The 26,135-nt window shown below is 48.5% G+C and overlaps 1 protein-coding gene across 1 annotated transcript in view; it reads right to left on the bottom strand.

Annotated features, from left to right (window-relative positions):
* The window catches only part of CDK6 (cyclin dependent kinase 6), a 199,304-nt gene that overhangs the window by 79,167 nt on the left and 94,002 nt on the right, over positions 1 to 26,135 (bottom strand). The window contains exon 3 of the mRNA XM_029070593.2: positions 23,679 to 23,846. Within this exon, the coding sequence (XP_028926426.1) occupies positions 23,679 to 23,846 (168 nt within the window). The remainder of the gene's footprint in view (positions 1 to 23,678; positions 23,847 to 26,135) is intronic.

Below are 26,135 nucleotides of genomic sequence, written 5' to 3'. Positions count from 1 at the left end.
CTAAGCCATGTCACCTCTTAGTGTCCATGTAGCAGGGTATGCACATTCCCCTCCTGTTGGGGAAAATGGACCAGCAGGAGCAGGCCCCCTGGAGAGGCTGGGTGGTGGAACGGGCCAGCACGGGCCTGCCTGCAAGGCCAACGTCAATTATCCGGGCACATCTGAGGTGGCTCTGGAATTGCTTTGGGCCAGATGTCTGGGGCATCCCATCCCAGGACCCGGGCCTGCCCTTCCGGATTGGCTAAGGGGAACACTGGCGCTTCCATCCTTTTGGCAAACCAGGCCAGCCATGTCGATGAATGGGCGGGTCGCAACGTGTATTCATTTATCATTCATTCGATCATATTTAGTGAGTACTTACCGTGTGCAAAGCACTGTACTGTGTTTGGGAGAGTACAATACAATAATAAACAGTGACATTCCCTACCCACAATAAGCTTATAGTCTAGCTTATTACTATAATTATGCCACCTCTACTGTATTGTGTGTACATACCCCTACCCACAATAAGCTTATAGTCTAGAGCGGGGGGAGACTGACATCAATACAAATAAATAAAATTACACATATGTACATAAATGTGGAAGGGGGAAGAGCAGGTGACGCAGGCTTCGCTAAGCACTTCGAGCAGTGCACCGCGCCCAGTGGTTGCTCAACGAACACCACTGCTGCTGCCTCTCCGACTAGGGGAGGCACTTCAAAAAGCCAACCGATCTGTTGGCAGAAGACAGTTAAGCGCAGGAGAAAGGTTGGGGCCAGACAAGGAATGGGGTTTTGCCCAAGGGGGCTGTGGGGGTCAGGAATCGGGCCTGCGAGTAGATGCAGCAAACATCAAGCCCCAAAGAGCTCCACACTTTCATTTCCCCCAGAACTCATACCTCCCTTCTCGGTGTCTTGGAGGCAGGGAGGCATCGGGTCCATATTCGGATGAGGAAACTGAGGCACGGGGAGGTCAAACTGCACCTCTCTCTGGATCTTGGCGAGCAAAAAACTTAGAAAATAGTGGTAGGGGTCTCCGAGGCGAGTCAACTCTAGAGCAGATCTAGAGCACTTCTAGATGTCCTTTCGGGACCTCAGGGTGGCTCCGGGCAGGGGAGAGAGCCAGTGAGCTCATCTGACATTTCAGGGGTCAAGTTTGGGAGAACGTACCCGATGATAAGATGAAAAACTCTTTCTATCTAAATGAGCACAAAGTACCATGCCAGCCAGGCTCTATGGGGCGACTGCCAAAACCTGAGGGCTAATTAAGCCCTCACAATAGGAAGAGAACTGGCAATGGAGGTCATGAGGAAGAGGTTGCCTGATCCCCAAATAGGTGAGTGGTCCCTCCAAAGGATGTGCCCATATTCACCTTGGTTTCCAAATTACTTAACAAACAAACAATAATAACTAACTCTCCAAAGCCCCCAGGGGGTGGACGGCAGACTGGACTGTGCCCAGGTAGGGGAAGAGGAGAGGGTGCAATCTCAGACCACTTAGTATCACAATTCTCAGGAGAGTGTGATTTTAACTTCCGACTTCCAACGCCAGGAGGGTGAGGCTGCCCCTCGCCTCCCCGCAACTCCGCGCCATCCAGCATTTAAACCCTTCGAAAAAAACAATGGTCGCTGGGGTGCATTCGGCACCTACATGAGGTGGACAACAAGAGAAGAACTGAACATTGGGGGTTGCTATTTTTTTTCCAATGGTATTTGTTAAGGGCTTACTATGTGCCAGGCACTGTACTAAGCGCTGGGGTTAGATACAAGCTAATCAGGTCGGATGCAGTCCACGCCCCATACAGGACTCACAATCTTAATCCCCATTTCGCAGACAAGGTAACTGAGGCCCAGAAAAGTAAAGTGACTTGCCCACGGTCACATAGCACACTAGTGGCAGAGCTGGGATTAGAACCCAAGTCCTTCTGATTCTCAGGCCCAGGCTCTACCCAATAGACCACACTGCTTCTCAATTGCTAGAGGAATAAAACATCCACTCTCACCAAACCAGAGAGCAAACGAATCAATCAGTCATATTTACTGGGTGCTTTCTGTGTGCACAGCACTGGACTAAGCACTTGGGAGAGTGCAACGTAACAGAGCTGGTAGAGACGTTTCCTGCCCGTGATAAATTTCCACTCTAGACATACACATACATACACACACATGCACGGGCCCCTATACGCTTATGCGCACATAGGGCCCAAGTGGATGTTTCAGCCCTTACTGAGTTTTAGTAGCTTAAACGTCCTTCAAGTTATGAATGGAGGACCAAACCTGGGATGGGCTCTGGAAGCTTAAGGAATCTCTTTCAACTAATTTTTGCTTTTAAAGTTGCATTAAGCTGGAAGTTTTCCACAGGAATGCACGCCATTTGCGACTTTAATCCTTAATCCTTAGCGCAATGAGTCACTTATTCGCAAGAGGGTACTCTGACAGAGGGAAGAAACGAAGCTCTTCTGGGTGTTGAAAAATAAGCCCCTTCGGCCCCGAGGAGAGAGTGACCCGCAGGATCGGTCAATTCTGGGCACAAAGGGAAAGGTCGTTTGACCACTGGACTCCAAGGGTCAGGGGGGCAGAGGTTCCATCGTGGGAGGGCAGACCCAGCGAGCAGGACCTCGAAAGGAAGCTCGCTCGTGCTTCCTACGTCTTGAGCAGCTGCTGAATTTCACATCCCTGCTTCAGTTCTCTTACCGGTCAGTGCACTGATGAGACTGACTGGATACCTAATGAATGTGAAGCAGGCCTGTTCTAAGCACTCAGGAGAGAACAGCAGAAGCAAAATGCTGCACATAAATATGGCAAGTCAAATTGCCGCTGCAGGGGGAAAGGATGCGTGAGCCGTTTCGGACGATTTATAACGCGCTCGCTAAGAGTCATATTAAAATAGCACTGGGGGAGCTTTCAGTACCAATAAGAGACTGAAGAAACCCTTACAGGACAGAAGTTGGGTTGGTGGGTCTCCTAGAAAGAAAAGCAAGAACACCTGGAAGCTCAGGGGCAGATGGGCCAGGCAGCGGAAAAACCTTCCCACAGGCGCACAATTACAGAGGCGTTCTCCTCCCTTCCTGGTGCCATAGGGATTTCGGATCGAAACCCGCCGGGTCCATAAGTAAACGCACCGTGTTTTAACCTGTACTTACCTGTCACAGGCCTGTCTTGCTCCAACTCATCTTTTTGTTCCTGCAGCCCTCATGCTTAGGCATATCCTAGAGCGATTGTTCATGGACAGCATTCAAGGACTCACCTCCATCAGTGGAATTCCTGGAACACTTCCTGCGCTGCAGACCACTGTACTGAGCTCTCATTTCCAGGGTCTTCGGGGGGGGGGGAGAGCAGAGGGGAGAGGGCATGGACCACCGGAGGCCAAGACTGGCCAGAAGAGGGCTCGAGACACCAGGCCAATGGCACTGGCTTGTCGGGCGAACTACCCGTTCCCAAATAGCTGCGAGGAAATTCCACAGCGGGTTCTTAGCGTCCAGGCTCTGGGGGATGCTTGGAGAAGAGCCAGGAAAGCTCTAGCCCGGAGGGGAAAGAATGACCGACCGCTCCCCGCACACCCCACCCAAGCCTTCAACCACAGGACACCCCCAAAGGGCAAACATTTTATGAGATGCCCCAATTCCTCCCCGCTTCGGTAAAGATAGACTGCCAAGGGACAGATGACTCCAAGTCCTTCCGGATGTAGTTCCCCTCTAGACTGTAAACTCCTTGTGGGCAGGAAATGTGTCTGTTATACTGTTACACTGTACGTTCCCAAGTGTTTAGTACAGTGCTCTGCACAGAGTAAGTGCTCAATAAATACGGTTGACTGACTGACTGAAGTGTCACTTCAAGGCCTCTTAGCCCGAACATTGACATGTCAATTTTTTTTCACTTAATGGCATAATGGCATTTTTTAAGTGCTTATTATTTGCCAGGCACTGTACTTTGCGCTGGGGTAGATACAAGCAAATCAGCGTGGCTCAGTGGAAAGAGCCTTGGGCTTCGGAGTCAGAGGTCATGGGTTCGACTCTTGGCTCTGCCACTTGTCAGCTGTGTGACTTTGGGCAAGTCACTTAACTTCTCTGGGCCTCAGATACCTCATCTGTAAAATGGGGATTAAAACTGTGAGCCCTACGTGGGACAATCTGATCACCCTCTATCCCCCCAGCACTTAGAACAGTGCTTTGCACATAGTAAGTGCTTAACAAATACCACTATTATTATTATTATTATTAAATCACTACGGAGAGAGCCCATGTCCCACATGGTGCTTGGACTTAATCTGAGTAGCAGCATGGTCTGGGAGTCAGAAGGACCTGGGTTCTAACCCTGGCTCTGCCACTTGTCTGCTGTGTGACTCTGGTCTGGTCGCTTAACTTCCCTGTGCCTCAATTACCTCATCTGTAAAATGGCGATTAAGACTGTGAGCCCATGTAGGACAGGGACTGTGTCCAACTCAATTATCTTGTAACTACTCCAGAGCTTAGTACAGTGCCTAGTACACAGTAAGTACTTAACAAATACAACAGTTTTTTTAATCCCCGTTTTACAGATGAGGAAATTGAGGCACACAGAAGTTAAGTGACTTGCCCAAGTCGCAGACAATTTGCAGAGAAGAGATTAGAACCCAGGTCCTCTGACTCCCAGGCTCCTGTTCTATCCATTAGGCCACACTGCTTCTCAATCAATCTGAGGCTAACTCCAAAGGACAAAATTCAATGCATGAATTTTATCGGGAAGCCTCCTATTTCTCAGCCCTGTGGGTGACACCATCTTTGCGCTTGATCTATCTAGGGGGCCAGAAGGTGAACCAGAACATTCATTCATTTATTCATCCAATCATATTTATTAAGCGCTTACTGGGTGCAGAGAACATATCACGTGTGCAGGCTTAAAAGGAAAAAAATGCAAAAATCCCACCCTGCTAGTACTAATGGTATCGATTGAGTGTCGAGCACTGTTGGAAGCACCTGGGAAAGCTTCATTTGTGCAGAGGACTGTACTAAGTGCTTGGGAGAGTACAATGTAGCAGAGTTACATGAGAAGCTTCCTTGAAGTTTGATTTTTCATTACAGCTCTGGGGGGAAGGAGAAATACTTCTGGCAGCTAGCGTCATTTTTTTATTCACCCCTTCTTCCCTCTTTTTTTAATGGTATTTGTTAAGCTCTTACTATGCACCGGGCGCTGTTCTAAGCACCGGGAAACATACAGATAATCAAGTTGGACCCAATCCATATCCCACATGGAGCTCACAGTCTTAATCCCCATTTGCCAGATGAGGTAACTGAGGCCCAGAGAAGTGAACTGACTTGCCTCAAGTCACACAGCAGACAAGTGGTGGGGCGAAGATTAGAACCCAGGTCCTCCTGACTCCCAGGCCCGTGCTCTATCCACTAGGCCACGCTGCTTGCTCTCCTGCCAACCACTTTCCCCTCAGGGACAAATGGCGGAGGGATCTGGCTGCTACTGCTGAAAACAGAGCAGCACCAGATTCTCAAATGCACCAAGATTGGAGAACAACGGCTTTGCTAGAAAATATTTGTCTTATAGGTCCATAAATTATCTGGGCGGGCACAGTGAATATGTCTTAAACTGAGACAGTGAAGTCAAGCAAGCGCATATAGAAGGAAATGCCACGACGATGAATTTTGCCAAGTTAAATGTGGAAGCTAAATTCAGGCCAGTAAACCCAGTTTTAGAAGCTCAATGATCAGAAATCTCCACCCTCCAATAAGTCTGGGTTAAACTTCCTTCAATCTCCTTGTGGCCCAGGTCTTAACGATAATCTTAACGACAATACTAATAATGATAATGATGATACTGACGGCAGATGTGCTTCTTCTTAAGAACTCACTTTGTGCCAAGCATTGTGCTGAGGGCTGGGATAGCCTACAGTCTAAAGGGGAGGGAAAGCAGGAATCAAATCCCCATTTTACGAATGAGGAAACTGAAGCTCAGAGACGTGACTTGCCCAGAGTCCCAAAGCAGCCAAATGGCAAGGCTGGGATTAGAACCCAGGTGTCCTGATTCCGAGTCCTGTGCTCCTCCCACTAGGGCAAAAAATGGTCTTGACATTCTCATAAACTCCAGCAGAAATGACTTTTATACCACATAACTAGTTTTCATTGAACTTCTATAGAGCCTTTGGTTGGTTTTACTGGGAATTTTTGGTTTTTATCTTCTGCAGGGTGATTCTTTTGCTCTTTCGGAAAGTCTCATTGCATTTATTTCAAACTGGCTTTTTTTTTTCAGACTAATAAAAATGAGTTTTCTGGAATTAGGCTATGTACAGACTTTGGTCCATTTAACACGGTCAGACTGTTTATCCTTGCCAGAATTCTTTCCCACTGTAAAAAGGTACTTCTAAATGCCACATTCCAAGCCCGGTGCCAGTGAGTCACTGAAGCATATTTTCCCACAAGAACTGATAGCAACCACAGGCCCCACCTCGCCGAACCCCCCGCGGGGTTACGTAAGGCCCCGATCGTCTTCGTTGTCACCCTGGGCCAGGAGGGTTCACGTCACATTCACCTGAAACACACCCACTCGTAGACATTTGGACTCCGGGTGAAGCCACGGGGTCTCCAGGGAGGCTAACGGAGAAATGCACGGAAGGAAGCAGCGTGGCCTAGTGGAAAGTGGGAGTTGCAAGACCTGAGTTCTGATCCCATCTCTGCCACTGGTCTTTTGTGTGACCTTGGGCAAGTCACTTTACTTCCTCTGGGCCTCAGTTACCATATCTGGAAAATGGGGATTAAAGCTGTCAGCCCCCTGGACATGGATTGTGTCCAACCTGATTAGCCTGTATCTACCCCAGTGACTAGTTCGGTGCCTGGCACATAGTAGGGGCTTTACAAATACTATTGAAAAAAAGGAACAAAGGGAACGGCAGAGGGACAATTGTACATTCCAGGTGCTTAGTACAGTGCTCTGCAAATAGTAAGCGCTCACTAAATACGATTGAATGAATGAATGAATGAATAACAATAATAATAATAATGTTGGTATTTGTTCAGTGCTTACTATGTGCACAGCACTGTTCTAAGCGCTGGGGTAGATACAGGGTAATCAGGTTGTCCCACATGAGGCTCACAGTTAATCCCCATTTTACAGATGAGGTAACTGAGGCACAGAGAAGTTAAGTGACTTGCCCAAAGTCACACAGCTGACAAATGGCAGAGCCAGGATTTGAACAAGAAAATAGGGGTGAGAAGAGGCAGACTGAGAAAGAATAATAGAACCAGCATGGACTAAGGGAAAAAGCACAAGTCTGGGAGGCAAAAGATCCGGGTTCTAATCCCAGCTCTGTCAATAGTGCTTGGCACATAGTAAGCACTTAACAAAATGCCTTCATCATCATCAACTGCTGGCCGTGTGACCTTGGGCAAGCCACTGAACTGCTCTGTGCCTCAATTTCCTCAGCTGTAAAATAGGGATTAAATATCCCTCCTACTGAGACGGTGAGTCCAATGTGGGACAGGGACTGTGCCCGACCTAAGTAAACTGTACTTATCTCAGCGTTTAGAACAGTGTTTGACATACAGTAAGCATTTAATGAATACCAAAAAACAGCAACAAAAGATCTATTTCTAAGTGTAGATAATGACAGAGGAAAAGAAAATGAAGACTTGAGGGTTCCAGCAATACTGAAAACTCAGGTAACACTGCCAACTGAGAAAGGAAGCACAGAGCAAGCACCCTGCTCCTTCCCCTTTTTACCAGTTTCTGTAATGATTAGCAGTAACCACGCTATTTCATTCAATCGTATTTATTGAGCGCTTACTCTGCGCAGAGCACTGTACTAAGCACTTACTCTGCGCAGAGCACTGTACTAAGCACTTACTCTGTGCAGAGCACTGTACTAAGCACTTCAAGTGCTTACTATCAATCAATGGTATTTACTGAGCACCTAATATATGCAGAGCACTGTACTAGGTGCTCAGGAGAGTACAATACAACAGAATTAGCAGCTGCGTTCCCTGCCCATAACGAGCTTACACTCTACGTTCCAAGCACTGCACTAAGGGCTGGGACAGATTTGTGAGAGGTACAACTGATATAGTCCCTGTCCCACTTGGGGCGTGTAGTCTAAGGCAGAAGGAGAAAGGTGATTCCCTTTTGAAGAAGGGGAAACTGAAGCATAGATATGTGAAGTGACCTGCCCAAGGACACGTAGGCAAATGGCAGCACTGGGGTGAGAACCCAGGTCTCCCAACTCCTAGTTCACAAGATCACACTGCCCATATCCTAGCAGTTGCATTTTGCAAACTCATTTTTGATTTTTTTCTGAGCTTCAATGTAATCAATCAATCGTATTTATTAAGCGCTTACTGTGTGCAGAGCACTGTACTAAGAGCTTGGAAGAATACAATATAAAGGAGTTGGTAGACTTGTTCCCTGCCTACAAGCTTACAGTCTAGAGGCAATGTTATGTACTGAGCCCCCACTGGGTGCAGTGCACTGTACTAAGCGCTTCTGAATCCCCCAAGACCCGCTCAACTGACAACCTGTTAGCTCTCAGCATTGGGGAGTGTTAGGCCAAAGGAAATCAAGTCTACGGAGTAAGTCTCAATACACCACCAGAAGACGGAATTACCCAAAAAGAGTCAGAGAGACAAGGCAAGCAATGGGTTGGCAATCGGTCTTCCCCATCTAAGTCCTCATTTCCTCTACTCCTACTCACTTTTGCATCACCCTTGCATTTGGATTTGACTCTTTTATTCACCCCTCAGCCCCTCAACACTTATGTTCATATCCATAATTTATTTATATTCATGTCTGTCCCCCCACCAGACAGTAAGCTCGTTGTGGGCAGGGAACACGTCTATCAACTCAATTATAATGTACTATCTCAAGGACTTAGTGCAGTGCTCTGTACACAGGAAGTGCTCAATAAATACGATCTCCTCCAAGAGACTTTCCCTGACTAAGCCCTCTTTTCCTTTTCTTCAACTCCCTTCTGCGTCGCCCTGACTTGCTCTTTTTTTATTCCTCCTGGCCCCACAGCACTTAAGTACGTATCTGCCATTTATTTATATTCAAGTCTGTCTCCCCTTCTATACTGTAACCTTACTATGGGTAGGGAATGTGTCTGTTTATTTTCTATTGTACTCTCCCAAGAGCATAATACACGCCGTAAGTGCTCAATAAATACAATCGACTGCCTGACAAATAAATACGATTGACTGGTAGGATGAAGGATTACAGTTTGGAGCACTGAGGGCCACCCATCCTTCTCCTGCTTCTTCCTCAGTGAATCGATGGTATTTACTGAACGCTTACTTTGTACCGAGCACTGTACTAAGTGCTCAGGAGGGTGCAACGCAAAAGAGTTGGTATCTATCAATGGTATTTACTGAGCACTTATTTACTATGTGCAGAGCACTGTACTAAGTGCTTGGGAGATGACAATACAACTGAGTTAGCAGACATGTTCCCTGCCCACAACGAATTTTCTGGACATCACTATGCTTCCTGGACAATCACCAGGTTCACACAGCAAAACACACAGGAGGATGGGCACTGTTTTCGCCCCGTCAGATTGCAAGTTACTTGAGGGCAAGGAAATTGTCTGGGTCAGTCAGAACCACAGTGGTGCCTAGTAGATAGAGCATATGCTTGGGAGTCAGAAGGACCTGTGTTCTAATACTGACCCTGCCACTTGTCTGCTGTGTGATGCTGGGCAAGTCACTTCACTTGTGCTCTGCACACAGTAAGCGCTCAATAAATATGACTGACTTCTCTGTGCCCCAGTTACCTCATCAGCAAAATGGGGATTAAGACTGTGAGCCCCATATAGGACATGGACTGTCCCTTCAGCGCTTAGTACAGTGCTCTGAACACAGTAAGCACTCAATTAATTACTACTGAATATGTCCAATTTGATTTGTTTGTATCCATCCCAGTGCTTAGTACAGTACTTGGCACATAAGGAAGCGCTTAACAAATACCACAATTATTATTGCTTCTCAAATACCTAGAGCACCAAAGCCAAAGCCAATCCCCCCAAAGTGGGGTGCACCTGGCCTATTGCCTACAGGGGTATATCTTGGAATGATGATAAATATGGGAACACACAGCAGCGTCGGAGTGGAAACTCCTCCAAGGCAGGAACTGTAACTTCTACTTTCAGTGGATGCTCCCCAGAGTCCAGCACAGCGCCCAGCACAGCGCAGGCACTCAGTCAGTGCCGATGCCGGTGGCGGTACCCGCCGGATCCCTCTGTTTCTAGCACCAAACAACGTCTCTCTCTAGCCCTCTCAACCTTAGCATCGTCCTGTCTCCCTGCTCGCTCCCTGGCCGGTAGTTCTCTCCCGGGTGTGAGGGGTGGGGAGGGGAGACTCCCTCTGGCGGGGTTCGGCCACGTGACCCCCGGGGCCCTGCAAAACATAGCCTGCGGAGACACGCTGCCCGAACAGCTGCACGGACAGAAAGGACATCCTGTTTTCTCCCAGGCTAAAACATCCTCTAGGCAGGGGGATTAAAGTTAAGCTGTTTAGCCTATGGACTAATTTGCAACGGTAACTGCTTATGCAAGGGTTAGAATTAAGCGAGCTAAATGAATGACTACTTTCAACAGCATGGCAGGCACACATTTGATTAACTTCAATAATTCATGCAGCACGGTGAAGTCCGCATGCAAAGACACACGCACACATCCGCGTGCACGGAGGGAATAAGCTGTTTCTTATCTCGCTCCATCAAAATCCCCGGCTCCATCTCCCCTCCGCGTCCTCTATGCACTTGGATCTGTGACCTTTGGACATTTGATATTCGCCCCATCCTCGGCCCCACAGCCCTTATGTACCTATCCATAAATTATATAGTGTAAATTATTTATTTATATTAACGTCTGTCTCCCCCTCTAGACTGTAAACTTGTTGTGTACCGGGAATGTGTTTAACAATACTATAATTATTATGATTATTACCACCAACTCTGTTGTACCACACTCTCCCAAGGGTTTAGTACAGTACTCTGCACCCAGTCAACACTCAATAAATACCACTGATCACTGATGATGATAAAGAGGCATGACCGAGTGAAAGAGTTTGGGGCCCTGGGCTCTAATCTCGATCCTGCCACTTTTTCTCCTTATGGAATTTGTTAAGCACTTACTGTGTGTCAGGCACAGGGTGGGGTAGATACAAGTTAATCAAGTTGAACACAGTCCACGTCCCATGTGAAGCTCACAGTCTTAATCCACATTTTGCAGATGAGGAAACTGAGGCACAGAAAAGTGATTTGCCCAAGCAGACAAGGGGTGAAGCCAGGATTAGAATGCAGCTTCTTCTGGCTCCCGGGCCCCTGCTCTATCCATCAGGCCGCGATGCTTCTTGCCTGCCTGCTGTGTGCGTGGGGGGGGTGGGGGGGGAGGGGGGCACAGATTTGTCTCCTGTGTGGCCTTGGACAAGACATTTCCCTTCTTTCCCTTCCCTCCCTTCTTTCCTTTCTTTTTTTGAGCCTCTATTTCCTCACCTGTAAAATGAAGACTGGGATGATATCTGACCTGATTGGCTCGTATTTGCCCCAGCACTCAGTACAGTGCTTGGCATGCAGAAAGATTTTTTTAACAAATATCACCCTTATCATCATTATTATCGATACCATCATCATCATTATTATGTGTAGCCTGCCAGCACAGTTCACAGAACCGGACTAAGTCGAGATGCCTTTTCTCACTTCTGAAAATGTCCATCTGTGGTGCTGGGCTGCCTCTACGTCTGGCATTTTCCAGGAGGTGCCCGGCCCTGGGAATCCCAATGAAAACGTGCCCTGTTCCCAGTTCTGGGCCCTGCCGCCTTGGGCTCCACTTCCCTCCCTGGCAAAAGCGAAAACGAAACCGACACAGACGCCTCATTGTTATGAAACGGGCATTGGCAACCGCCAACGCTAACATAACCCACCTGGGGGTGGCAGACCCCGGAGTTACTAAGTGCTGGGGAACCTTCCTGCCTCCCGGGACCCTTCCTGCCAAACCTGCCCCCCGGGAAGGGTGGGAAGGGGACGGGGGGAGGACCCGGGCTGGGCCTCGTGGCTTTTTCCATTCCAATGGTTGAATTTCACTGGTTTGATTGATCTAGCTTGCACTGGCAGCTCCGAGCGGCTTCTGTGGGGGCCGCTCTGTGGTCCAGGGAGCTCCCGAAGCCATCCGGCTCTCGCCGGGTTTCCACTGTAAATATTCCCCCCAGGGAGACAGGGACGAGCACAAACGAGTCACGTTTTCTCGTCAATGATGACACTGTTGGGTCGGTCACTGGCTTCGCCTCACTCCATCACTCGCTGGTTCCACGGAGACTCGGCATTCTCCTCGGGGGTCACTGACCAGCCCCGACTGACCACACCGGTGGCTCCGTCATGGCGCCCGCTACCCCGGCCAAGTGGCTTGTGGAGGAATGGGAGGGTCTCGGGCCAGACCGCTCCTCTATCCCGGCTCGCCTTCGCCTCGATCCATCTGAAAGGCGCCGATTCATATGGTACGTTAGAGACATGCCACGGCCTAACCCATCCCCAGAGGGCACGGTAGTTGTTCCGTGCTTACTCTATGCCACGGTGCAGTAATTGTTTCGCACTTACTCTACGCCAAGTATCATCATAGGCGCCGGGGTAGATCCACGCCAATCCAATGCCCTCATCTTCTCCGCTGAACCGTCACCTCCTCAAAGACGAGGACTGCTTCTCTGACATCCCCGCTTCAGGAGCAAAGCTCTGTGCCCAGCGGGGCAGAGCACACTGGCTCTAGAATGTAGGCTCACTGTGGGCAGGGAGCATGTCTCTTTATTGTCGTATTGCACTCTCCCAGAGGTCAAGACAGTGGTCTGCACAGAGTAAGCGCTCACTAAATATGGTGGACTGACTGACTGGCTGGCTCTGCACCCTGGAGAGACCTGGGGAAATGCTGTTGATGATGATGACGCCGCTTTTTGCACTGTACGAAGCCTACCCAATTTCCTCTCTGGAGTCCCCTGGGATGGAGGGGAATGTTTCACGAAGCAACTCGGAATGCGATGTTTCCGTGGAGGGAGGGAGGGATCCCTAGATGAGGAGCAGGGCATTTGGGGAGGGAATTAAACCTGGTCATCAGGAGGTAACAAACAGGACTAGCCCTCCACGATACCAAATGAGAGGTAACACAATTTTACATTAGGCAGTGAGGAATTCTGGACAGAGCACTGTCCTGGCAGCTTACTGTGACTGAGCACCTTATTATGACCTTGGGAGAATTCTCTCCCCCTGCATATATGCCAGACCACTACTGAGAAGCAGCGTGGCTCAGTGGAAAGAGCACGGGCTTGAGAGTCAGAGGTCATGGGTTCTAATCCCGGCTCTGCCACTTGTCAGTTGTGTGACTTTGGGCAAATCACTTCACTTCTCTGTGCCTCAGTTACCTCATCTGTAAAATGGGGATTAAGACTATGCGCCCTACGTGGGACAACCTGATCACCTTGTGTCCCCCCAGCACTTAGAAAAGTGCTTCGCAACTAGTAAGCACTTAAAATGCCACCATCGTTATTATTATTATTACTCTCCCTTTCTTCATAGCCTTAATAAGGTCACATCTCCAAGAGGATTTCCCTGATTAAGGTTTCTCTTCCCCAACTCCCTCTCCCTTCTGCATCGTCTATGTCCTTGGACATGTGACTTTTGGGCATCTGATATTTGCTCTACCCTGAACCCAACAGCATTTATGTACGTATTTATAACATATATTATAAATTACTGATATTAATGTCTGTCTCCTCACTAGACTGTAAACTTGTTGTGGGCAGGCAATGCTTCTACCAACTCTGTTGGATTGTACTCTCCCAAGTGCTTAGTCAGTGCTCTGCACATAGTAAGTGCTCAATAAATGCCACTGACGATATGAAAGAAGCAAGAGACCTGGTCCCTGCCCTCTGGGAGCTTACAGTTGACTGAAAAGGAAATGAAAGCCTCTGGGGAGGATGAGTGGGCAGATGGTTTCTTTTGTTGTTGTTTTTTTAAAAATAGTATTCATTAAGCACTTACTATGTATCAAGCGCTGTAATAAGCACTGGGGTAGATACAAGATAGGACACAAGGGGCAGAGCCGGTATTAGAATCCAAGTCTTCTGATTCCCAGGCCTGTGCTCTTTTCATTAGTCCATGCTGCTTCTGGCTTTGGAGCGGCAGAGGAGAGTTTGGTTAATGCACGCATTGGGAGGGATCATGAGAGACTCCCAGAGAGTGGCTTCTGTCGGCTAGAGATCCAACACCCAAGTGGGGGTGAGGATGGAAGTTGGGGGGCAGAAGGGGACCTCGCATTTGGTACCCCAAGGGGCTGCTGCCGCAACTTGACTGTGCAGGCTACTCCCCCATTCTGGGTCATCCTTGAATCTGTACCCTTTAAGCATGTAATATTCACCTCAACCTCAGATCTACAGCATTTAGGTAGATATCCATAATTTATTTATTTTATTCTCTGCCTCTCTCTCTAGATTGTAAGCTACTTGAGGGCAGGGAACATCTCTGCTTACTGGTATAGTATACTCTCCCAAGTGCTTAGTACGATGCTCTACACAGAGTAAGCACTCAATAAATGCCATTGCTTGATTAAGGCAGCCATCATCGTGAGCCAGGGGCATTCTCCAGCAAGCCTGGCTCTGGAGGGCTGGGAATATTTGGCTAATTATTATCCCAGGTGGGCTCGTTGGATATGCTGGTGCTCGCTACTAACTGGCAGTCAGTCAGTCAGTCGGTCAATCATATTGATTGAGTGCTTCCTGAGTGCAGAGCACTGTACTAAGCACTAGGGAGAGTACAATGTAACAGAGTTGGTAGACACATTCCCTGCCCACAACGAGTTTATAATCTAGAGGGGAAGACAGACATTAATATAAAAAGTTAATTAAATGATGGAGATAATAATTATAATAATAATTATGGTACTTGTTAAGCACTTACCATGTGCCAGACACTATACTAAGCGCTAAGGCAGATGCAGGGTAATCAGGTTGTCCCATTTGGGGCTCAAAGTCTTAATCCCCATTTTACAGACGAGGTAACTGAGGCACAGAGAAGCTAAGTGATTTGCCCAAAGTCACCCAGCAGACAAGTGGTGGAGCCGGAATTAGAACACATGTCCTCTGACTCCCAAGCCCATGCTCTTCTCCACTAAGCCATGCTGTTTCTCATGTAAATAAGAGATGTAAATAAGTGCTATGGTGCTGTGGGAGGGATGAATAAAAGTAGCAAATCCTAGTTCAAGTGCGATGCAGAAGGGAGTGGGAGAGGAGGAAATAAGGGCTTAGTTGGGGAAGGCCTCTCGGAGGAAATGTGATTTTAATAAAGCTTTGAAGGTGCGGAGAGTAACCGTCTGTTGGATATGAAGAGAGAGGGCGTTTCAGGCCGGATATGAAGAGAGAGGGCGTTTCGGGCCGGAGGCAGGACATGGGCAAGAGGTCGGTGGCGAGATGAATGAGATCGAGGTAAAGCGAGTGGGTTGGCATTAGAGGAGTGAAATGTGCGTGGATGGGTTGCAGTTGGAAAGCGGTGAGATAAAGTAAGAGGGGGAGAACTGGTTGAGTGCTGTAAAGTCTATGGTAAGAAGTTTCTGTCTGATGGATGGACAACCACTGGAGGTTCTTGAGGAGTAGGGAAATACGGACCCATCCGTTTGCAGAGAAATAATCGAGGCAACCGAATGAGAAGAGACAGGAGGCAGGGAGGTCGTGAGGGGACTAAGGCAGTAATCAAGATGGGATAGGATAAGTGTTTGGATTTAATGCGGCAGCAGATTGGATGGAGTGCTTACTGTGTGCAGAGAACTGTACTAAGTGCTTAAAATGCCAGAAGGACTCCCCATATGCCTGACACGATGAGGAGCACCGTACTAAGTGCTTAAAATGTCAGAAGGAATCCCCGTCTGCCAGCACAATGAGAACCTGCCCCCCACAGAAAGTTTCTCAGTTCAGTGGTCCAATCGATAGGTGCCACAATAATAATAACAGTAATTATGGTATTTGTTAAGCGCTTACTACGTACCAGGCACCGTACTAGGCTCTAGGATGGATAAAAGCAAATTGGGTTGGACAGAGTTTCCGTCCCGCATAGGGCTCACAGTCTTAACCCCCATTTTACAGATGAGGTAACCGAGGCCCAGAGAAGTGAAGTGGCCTGCTTAAAGTCACACAGCAAACAAGTGGTGGAGCCGGGATTGGAACCCAAGACCCACTGACTCCCAAGGTCCATGCTCTATCCACTACACCATGCTGCTTCCCATCTGGAATGTCCCCCTCGGATGGTTTTGGCTTACCCGTTCCGCGCATTTGGAGTGATCTGTGGAACGTGTTGTGTAACCCTCCAAAAATTTTGGTCTCGAAGGCTTTGAATACAAGTCATTATGAGCCACGTTGAGAGCCTTCTGGCCACAGGCTGAGGAAGGCGCACTCCAGAATCCGCTTACGTAGAAAATAAATCCGCTTCGCGTTTTGCTCTGTCAGATGGGAGCCAGCCACGCCGTGTGAAATACATTAGGCTGAACAAGTATTCCGATATCTGGGACTAAACTGGATTACAACGTGAAATGTTATCGCACACAGCTGCTTTGGGCGGAGGCAACAAATGACGCTTGGGCCACGGGTTCTAATCCCGGCTCCACCGCTTGTCTGCTGTGTGACCTTGGGCAAGTCACTTTACTTCTCTGTGCCTCAGTTACCACATCTGTAGAATGGGGATTGAGACTGTGAGCCCCATGTGAAACGGGGACTGTGTCCAACCCGATTTGCTTATGTATACAGCAGTGCTTAGTACAGTGATTGGCACAGAAGTAAGCGCTTAACAAATACCATAATTATCATTATGATGGAGGGATGAGGAAAATGACTCCTTTCCTGGCAGGACTATCTTTGACTGCTGTAGATCTGCAGCGCTTGGTTTAAATAAAATACGATATACTAATCATACCACCCACATTCATTCATTCAATAGTGTTTATTGAGCGCTTACTATGTGCAGAGCACTGTACATGTACAAGGCACGACCATCCTTCCCGTCTCTCAGGCCCGCAATCTCGGTGTCATCCTTGATTCGTCTCTCTCGTTCACCCCACACATCCTATCCGTTACCGAGACCTGCCGGTTTCACCTCTACAATAACGCCAAGATCCGCCCTTTCCTCTCCACCCAAATGGCTACCTTACTGTTACGGGCTCTCGTTATATCCCAGCTAGACTACTGTGTCAGCCTTCTCTCTGACCTCCCTTCCTCCTCTCTCGCCCCGCTCCGGTCTGTTCTTCACTCCGCTGCCCGGCTCATCTTCCCGCAGAAACGATCTGGGCGTGTCACTCCCCTTCTTAAACAACTCCAGTGGTTGCCTATCAACCTCCACTCCAAACAAAAACTCCTCACTCTAGGCTTCGAGGCTCTCCATCACCTTGCCCCTTCCTACCTCTCCTCCCTTCTCTCTTTCTACCGCCCACCCCGCACGCTCCGCTCCTCCGCCGCCCACCTCGTCACCATCCCTCGGTCTCGACTATCCCGCCGTCGACCCCCGGGTCACGTCCTCCCGCGGTCCCGGAACGCCCTCCCTCCTCACCTCCGCCAAACTGATTCTCTTTCCCTCTTCAAAACCCTACTTAAAACTCACCTCCTCCAAGAGGCCTTCCCAGACTGAGCTCCTCTTCTCCCTCTACTCCCTCTGCCACCCCCGCTTTACCTCTACGCAGCTAAACCCTCTTTTTCCCCTTTTCCCTCTGCTCCTCCCCGTCTCCCTCCCCATCCCCACGGCACTGTACTCGTCCGCTCAACTGTATATATTTTCATTACCCTATTTATTTTGTTAATGAATTGTACATCGCCTCGATTCTATTTAGTTGCCATTGTTTTTACGAGATGTTCTTCCCCTTGACGCTGTTTAGTGCCATTGTTCTTGTCTGTCCGTCTCCCCCGATTAGACCGTAAGCCCGTCAAACGGCAGGGACCGTCTCTATCTGTTGCCGACTTGCTCATCCCAAGCGCTTAGTACAGTGCTCTGCACATAGTAAGCGCTCAATAAATACTATTGAATGAATGAATGAATCACGGACAACATATGGCCAAAGGCAGAGGGCAATCACCCAATAGTATTTACTATCGCCTTCTGAGTGTTGAGCACTATACTAAGGGCTTGGGAGAGCACCACAGAATTAGGAGCCACAAACCCTGTCCTCAAGGAGGAAGGGGAGTAATCGATTGAAAAACACTTAAGTGCTACGGGGGTGGGCGGGTGGGGGTCTTCAGTGATTGAGTGACTGACTGACTCGCAGCCATAAACAAATACACAGATGTCTCTATCTGTTACCAATTTGTACATTCCAAGCGCTTAGTACAGTGCTCTGCACATAGTAAGCGCTCAATAAATACTATTGAATGAATGAATGAATGAGCTAGAAATCCTGCTTTTGCTCCTGTAAATCAATCGATCAGTGGTATTTACTGAGTGCTTACTGTGCGCAGAGCACTCTATTAAGCACCTGGGAACGTATAATAATAATAATGTTGGTATTTGTTAATTGCTTACTGTGTGCAGAGCACTGTTGTAAGCGCTGGGGGAGATACAGGGTCATCAGGTTGTCCCAAGTGAGGCTCACAGTTAATCCCCATTTGACAGATGAGGTAAGTGAGGCCCAGAGAAGTGAAGTGACTCGCCCACAGTCACACAGCTGACAAGTGGCATAGCTGGGATTTGAACTCATGACCTCTGACTCCCAAGCCCGTGCTCTTTCCACTGAGCCACGCTGCTTCTCAACTGTATACGTTCTGCTCAACTGTATATATTTTCATTACCCTATTTATTTTGTGACTGAAATGTACATCGCCTTGATTCTATTTATTTGCTATTGTTTTAATGAGATGTTCATCCCCTTGATTCTATTTATTGCTATTGTTCTTGTCTGTCCGTCTCCCCCGCTTAGACTGTAAGCCCGTCAAAGGGCAGGGACTGTATCTGTTACCCATTTGTACATTCCAAGCGCTTAGTACAGTGCTCTGCACATAGTAAGCGCTTAATAAATACTATTGAATGAATGAATAACAGAATAAGAAGACCCGATCCCTGCCCTAAAAGGGAGCTTCTGATGTAGCGGACTGCTCTGCCGTGCCATTAGCTGGTGCTACCGCTATGCTCCTCTCAGGTTCGCACCTGGAGAGTTTCCAGTCCTCTACCAGTCACGTTTACAGGAGGGAGAGTCAAGCAGAGGTCTACTCATTCCATTCCTAGCTTGGGCAGTGGCTAGTGAGAGGCAGGCCATCGGCCACAAATCAAAACTTACCTGTGCTGGGCAGCAGCGGCATGGGAGAGAGTGGAGGGCAGAGACTCTCTTACTGCACAGAAGGAGGCGATGGTAAACCACTTCTGTATTGTCACCAAGAAAACTATGGATCCACAACCACAACGAATGCAGATGGAAGTGGGGCGTTCTGGGAGAGATGCATCTATGGTGTCGCTATGGGTCGGACACGGCTCGACAGCATAAGACAACAACAACCGCTATGTTGCTTTGCTTGATAGTATAGTGGATAGTTCACGGGCCTGGGAGTCAGAAGGCCATGGGTTCTAATCCCGGCTCTGCCGCTTGTCTGCTGTGAGACCTTGGGCAGGTCACTTCATTTCCCTGTGACTCAGTTACTACATCTATACAATGGGACATGGGACAGGGACTGTGTCCACCCCGATTTGCTTGTATATACCCCAGATCTTAGTACAGTGACTGGCACAAAGTAAGCACTTAACGAATACCATAATTAATATTACAATTATTATGGGGGAGATTCAGGGTGGCTCTCTGCTCAGGGCTTAAAGTCAGAACCCACAAGATGTTCTGGAAAGCTCACATCAACCACCTACTGTAACGTGTATGCATGAATACATATATGCGCACATACACACACACCCCACCACCCCCCTTAGCCAGTTACTGTGCTTGTTTCCCTAACTGGGCAGAGGCTGGTGCCACTCAAGGGTACTAGGAGAGGAAGAGCGTGGCCTAGTGGTAAGACCACAGGCCTGGGAGTCTGAAGAACTGGGTTCCAATCTAGCTTTGCCATTTACCTGTGGTGTGACTGAGGGGAGTTCACTTCTCTGTGACTCAGTTTCCCCAACTGTAAAATGGGGGTTCAATACCTGCTCTCCTTTTTACTTAGACTATGAACCTCATGTGGGTAAGGGATGGTGTCCAACCTAACTTGTATCTAGTCCAGTGTTTAGAATAGTTCTTGACACATGATAAGTGTCCAATATAATTATTATTTCCATTACGACTATTACCAGTGCTTGGGACAGGCACAGCCTGGAGGTAAGTAATCAGTGTGGCCTACAGAAAGAGAACAGGACTGGGAATCACGGAACCTGGGTTCTAATCCCCACTGTATGACTTTGGGTAGGTCACTTCACTTCTCTTTGCCTCAGGTATCTCATCTGTAAACTGGGGATTCAGTATCCCACTTCGACTGTGAGCCCCATGAGGAACAGGGATTGGATCCAACCTGATTATTTTGGATCTACCCCAGCGCTTATCAATATGGTATACATACATGTATATGTATATATATACACACACACATATATCTGGCACAGTTAGTGCTTAAAAAATACATTATTATTATTATTATTAAGTGCCGTCGAGTTGTTTCCAATTCATAGAGACTCCATGGATATACCTTCTCCAGAACATTCTGTCCTTTGCCATAATCTGCAACCTTCCTAATGGATCTTCCATTATTGTTGTTATGGTCTCTATCCACCTAGAGGCAGGTTTGCCTTATTATTATTAGTAGGAGTAGTATGGAGCCTATTAAGTAAAAAGTAATTAATGTAGAAGGTCTTCAACAGTCTGTATTTCCAATTTTATAAAACTGTCGTGTGCTTGAAATGCCTACTCACATATTCAGGAAATTCATTTTTGGTCAAACTAAAAGGACCACTGATGGAACACTTATGAGAATTCCTAGCTCAGAAGACCTTAAATATATATTCCATTATGTGGGAGGTTGCCAGGGCCAAGGGAAAACTTGGCTATCTGGAGATTTCTTTCCCAAAGAATTTGATTAGAAAGACATTTTTCCAGGTTGCGTGTGTAGGTATTTCTCTATCTCTCTCTCTAAGCCAAACCATGGAGCTGCATCAACCTTTCAGTCGCAGTTGCCGAATGAATCTGTGGTCCTGAGAGAACAGTTTGATTGTCCTCTTCCAAGCATGTAGTACACTGTTCTTCACCCAATAAATATCACTGATAGCTTGGCTCCATACCCCTGAGTGAAAACACCCCAGACTGAGCACAAAATATTTTCTGTCTTTAAACAAGCTGTCTGATATCAACAATGTCGCATTCCTAAATAACCTCTAAGCACAAAAATTTGGAAGTAGTGGAACCTCTTCACTCTCCTCCTCAGTCCAGTGGAGTGGCTTACAGTACAGGAGGATGGTGGCCTAGGGCATTTCCCTGCCACAAGAGGGTTTTGGAAGGGGAGCCATGACCCCAACCAAGAGTTGGGGTCAAGGGGCGGCGAGATTTAAATTCGGCTGAAATCAGGCTCCCTGTAAAGTCACAATGAGACGTTTCAGGAGAGTCAGCTTTAAGCTGGGTCCTGGACACTAAGCTATATTGTCTAATTCCATTCCCTGGCCTGGAAAATGGTGCCCAAAGCATGTTGGGAATGGAAATCGCTCCTAGGGTTTCACTCCGTTGGATCGGCCGGCTTCTAACCGAGAGACGAAGACCCTACACTTCAGGGCAAGGGAGGTCTTCAAAATATAATATCAACTGGGCTTTCCTTCTGGATTCCGTTTCTATTCCACAAAATAAAGAATCCAAGTTTTGGTATAATTGGACATGAGAGCCATTTTTTCTGAAAGAGCTCAGAATAGGAAATCTCTTTCCCTGACTGATCCGTGAATAAACAAATTAACCCATGACTAAAATTTAGAATTTTTCCTTTCCATTTTTCTTCCCCAGTTGTGGAAGAAAATGGAGCTAAACAATTAGCTCAAACAGCCCCAAACCAAAAGACTCCAGAACTGCAGTCCAATTTAGATCAGACATATTTTTCCCCAAAGTTACTATTAATTTCCTTCCAATAGTATGGGCTCGCTAGCGTTAACTTCATTTTTGGGAAATTAGGTCACCGCTTGAAAGTTCCGACCCAGGCAATACAAACAAGAAACTGTGAAAAAACAGGTATTTCGCTTGCCTTTCTCCAGCTGTGAAATCATTTGTGGACATTTTCCTCACACAGCCTATGGATTTCACAAGACGGGAATGTTAACTGATCCTGCATACGCTGGAGCGGGCCTATTGATCCCCCGCATAGACAGCTGTCGCCCCTCACCACCATCCCAAAGTGACCCCCCCCCACTCCTCCCCCACCCCCGAGGAGACAGTGACGAGGGGTTGGGAAGGAAAGCTGTGAGTCCTTGGGGATGCTGTGACCCCGAGAACGAGACAAAAAGCTGCAGAAATCATCCACTCCTCTCTGAAGTTACATTACCCCAGAACAGTATCCCCTCCTAGCCCGCTCACTGTACCTCCCTTATCTCAGAGATCCGGGCCAGGAAAGAGACCAGACAGCCAAGGCCACATCCCAGGGAGCCTGGGGGCCGCCTGCCTCCTGCCGCCCCCCGCCCCACGGGACGTCACGTCCACATCCAGCCCCCGATGGTGCTTTCTGGAGGCGGTCAAGGGCCTCGGCTGTGCCGGGAGGCCCTCGCTTCCCCTCAGACCTTAACCGGTTCAGGAAGTTTCGACGCTGCAGATGGGCGGGTGCCGAGGGAGGAGAGTCACGCCCGCTGGGCCGATGCTTAAATGCCGGCAGCAGGCCCTGGGGACCACCTGCAAAGGCTCCTGGGCTCGCTTTCGGGCCGCCACCCAGGGAGGACTTACACGGCTCCCCAGCCGCCACCCCAGCGCAGTGGTGCAAGGGACATCCCCTGGATTGGTCAGCTCTTCTCCCTGTCGGACCTCGCCTCCTCTTCTCCCCTCCTCTCCACACTCTTCCAGGCCTCCTGGGGGATTTCTCGGGGAAAGTGTGGAATGCAACCGTGCCCACCCGACTCGGCTGGCGAGATGGCCGATGCCCACGGGTGGGCACTCCTCCATCCGGCCACTGCCACAGCTGCTTTAGGTCTGCTGCCCAGTCAGGCAGGGGGTGGGGTTTGTGGTCAGGAAGAGACAGCTGGCTCTCAGGTTTAGAGCACTCTGCGTTTGTCAGGGCCCACTTCTGTGTATTACCAGCGGTCTGGAGGGAGACTGAAACGGCCAAGGAAGACGACAGGGTTGACCCCAAGGAGGGGGAGGGAGTTCTGCCACCGGCTCCCTGTCTGACCGCAAATGCCGAACCCCACCACCAAGTGGACCCTTGCTCTCACCCCCGGGCGACACAGTCAATTTATCTGAGGAACTGCTCTCAAAACCTTCCTGGATTTTTCCAGAATTTTCCCCTGGTCCCAAATGGAAAGCTTCCCTCCACCAGCCCCTACCCTCCACACTCCAATATCATCATCATCAACGTCAATGGTATTACTGAGCACTTACTGTTTGCAGAGCACTGTACTAAGCACTTGGGAGAGTACAATACAACAGAGTTGGGAGACATGATCCCTGCCCACAGCAAGCTCCCAGTCTAGAGGATAGTAAAATGAAAGAAGATGGGATTGACCTTTGTGCCCCATCCCAGCCACCTGCCTGGTCCAGAGAAGGAGGAGGGGAGAGGGGTGGTGACTTACCACTGAGGTGAGAGCCATCTGGAAACTGTAGATTCTTGCGAGGCCAAAGTCAGCCAGTTTGATCTGCCCACTGCTGGTCACGAGGATGTTTTGTGGTTTCAGATCCCGGTGCACCACTCGGTGTGAATGAAGGAAATCCAGCCCTCGGAGCAGTTGAAACATCATGTCCTAAAAGAACGATCGAGAGTTACCGAATGCTAGACGGACGGACGGCCAGACGGACAGGCAGATGGAGGGCAAAGGCACTCAAGTGGGAGCGGGATCCATCTCTGGGAGCAGGCCACACCACCCCGAGTTCCACGGTGGTCCCCGGAGCCAGTGTCACTCTGCTTCCCCTCCGCCGCTCGCTGCAGGCCGGCCGCCGGCCCCGCCGGCTGCCGACCGGACCTGAAGAACCCGACTCTGGGACAGTGCCTTCCCACCACTCCGGTGCCCTAGCCTGTGTCCAAGCATCAGCTTGCCACCCGGGATGATTTGGTGCCGTCCCGGATCCTGGGAAGGACTGGGGGGGTGGGGAGGTGAATGACGAGGGATGAAAATTTCTGCTGGGGGAACAGAAAGGAGTGTTGACGGCATCAATTTCCCTCCTACTGTCACCTTCCGGGGGAGATGTCACACTGGATACAGTTGGTGCAGCCTGGTAAATTTGGATCCTTATTTACGAGGCTGCAATAATAATGACAGTAATACTATTACTGATGATGGCGTTTATCAAATAAGAGGCAGCGTGAGAGGAAGCATGGCCTGGTGGATAGAGTTTGGGCCAGGGAGTCAGAAGGACATGGGTTTTACTTCTGACTCCATCACTTGTTGGCTCTGTGACCTTGGGCGGGTCACTTCACTTCTCTGTGTCTTAGTTACTTCAGCTGTAAAATGGGGATTAATGCTGTGAGCACCACGTGGGACATAGACGGTATCTAACCTTATTAGCTTGTAACTACCCCAGCGCATAGAAGAATGCCTGGCACATAGTAAATGCTTAACAAATATCATTATCATCATCATCATCATCATCATTTATTAAGAGCTTACTTAAGGACTGCAATAAGTGCTGGGATAGATGCATGAGAATCAGATCAGATACAGTCCTTGTTTCACACGGGGGCTTATAAACCCAAAGAGAAGAACAGTATTTTATTCTCATTTTACAGCTAAGGAATCTGAGGCACAGGGAGGTCAAGTGACTTACCCTAGGTCGCACAGCAGGGCCCTGGCAGAGCCACAAAGGACCAATAAAGTGGGCAAAGGTGAAACCTGGCTAATAAGGTGGTAACGGCTCTGGAAAGCCTTTTGAAAGGATCCAAAGAAACCGGCAGGGATGGGGCAATAGATAAAAAGATAATTCCCACCGACACACTTCTGGGAAACTTTCCCTGGTTAATACTGAACAACACGATAGCCATGACTGGCACAACACACTGATACGCAACTCCAGCACTTATGTGTATATGCACATTCAGCTGAAATTTAGTTATTTATACTGATATTTCATCCTGGCATATTCATCCCGGTCCCTATCTGATCCTTACTCCTCCTGCCACCAGTACTATTGTTGGTCTCCCTCTCCAACTGGATTATGAAGTTCTTAAGGGCAGGTAACATATTAAGTCTTGTTCCTGTTTTTTTCTTGGTCTCTTTTCCGGCTCCTACTCTGCATTCAACCCTGTCTGTAGGAGGTCCCTCAAGGCTCCGTTCTGGGTCCCCTTCAATTTTTCATTTATACCCATTCCCTTACAGAACTCATTCGCTACCGCAACTGCAACTATCACCTGGACACAGATGATTCCCAAATCTCTTTCCAGCCCTGACCTCTCTCCTTTGCAGTTTCACATTTCTTCTTGCTTTCATGTCCCACCGAAACCTCAAACTAAATGTTTCCAGAACAGAACTCATTATCTTCCCACCGAAACCCTGTCCTCCCCATGACTTTCTCATCACTACAGACAGCACCACCATCCTTCCTGTCTCACAAGCCCACAACCTTGGCCATTATCTTCAACTCCTCTCTCTCATTCAACCCACACATTGCAACTGTCACCAAATCCTGTCAGTTTTACCTTCACAACATCTCTAGAATCTGTCCTTTCCTCTCCATCCAAACTGCTACCTCGCTCAACCAAGCTCTCATCTTTTCCCACCTTGAAAACTACATCTGCCTCCTAGGTGACCTCCCCACTCCAGTCTTTCCTTGGCTCAGCTGCCCAGATTATTTTTCTGAGGAGTGTGGCCTAATGGATACAGCATGGGCCTGGGAGTCAGAGAACCTGGGTTCTAATCTCAGCTCCTCCATTTGTCTGCTGTGTGGCCTTGGGCAAGTCATTTAACTTCTCTGGGCCTCAGTTACCTTGCCTGTAAAATGGGGACTAAGACTGTGAGTCCCATGTGGAATAGGGTTGTGTCCAACCCAATTGGTATCCAACCCATTGCTAAGTACAGTGGCTGGCACATAGTAAGCAC

Source organism: Ornithorhynchus anatinus, chromosome 8 (assembly GCF_004115215.2).
Source record: "Ornithorhynchus anatinus isolate Pmale09 chromosome 8, mOrnAna1.pri.v4, whole genome shotgun sequence".
In the NCBI taxonomy this organism is placed as follows: domain Eukaryota; kingdom Metazoa; phylum Chordata; class Mammalia; order Monotremata; family Ornithorhynchidae; genus Ornithorhynchus; species Ornithorhynchus anatinus.
The sequence above is the reverse complement of the archived record's forward strand: the minus strand, read 5'-3'. Positions and strand labels throughout refer to the sequence as shown.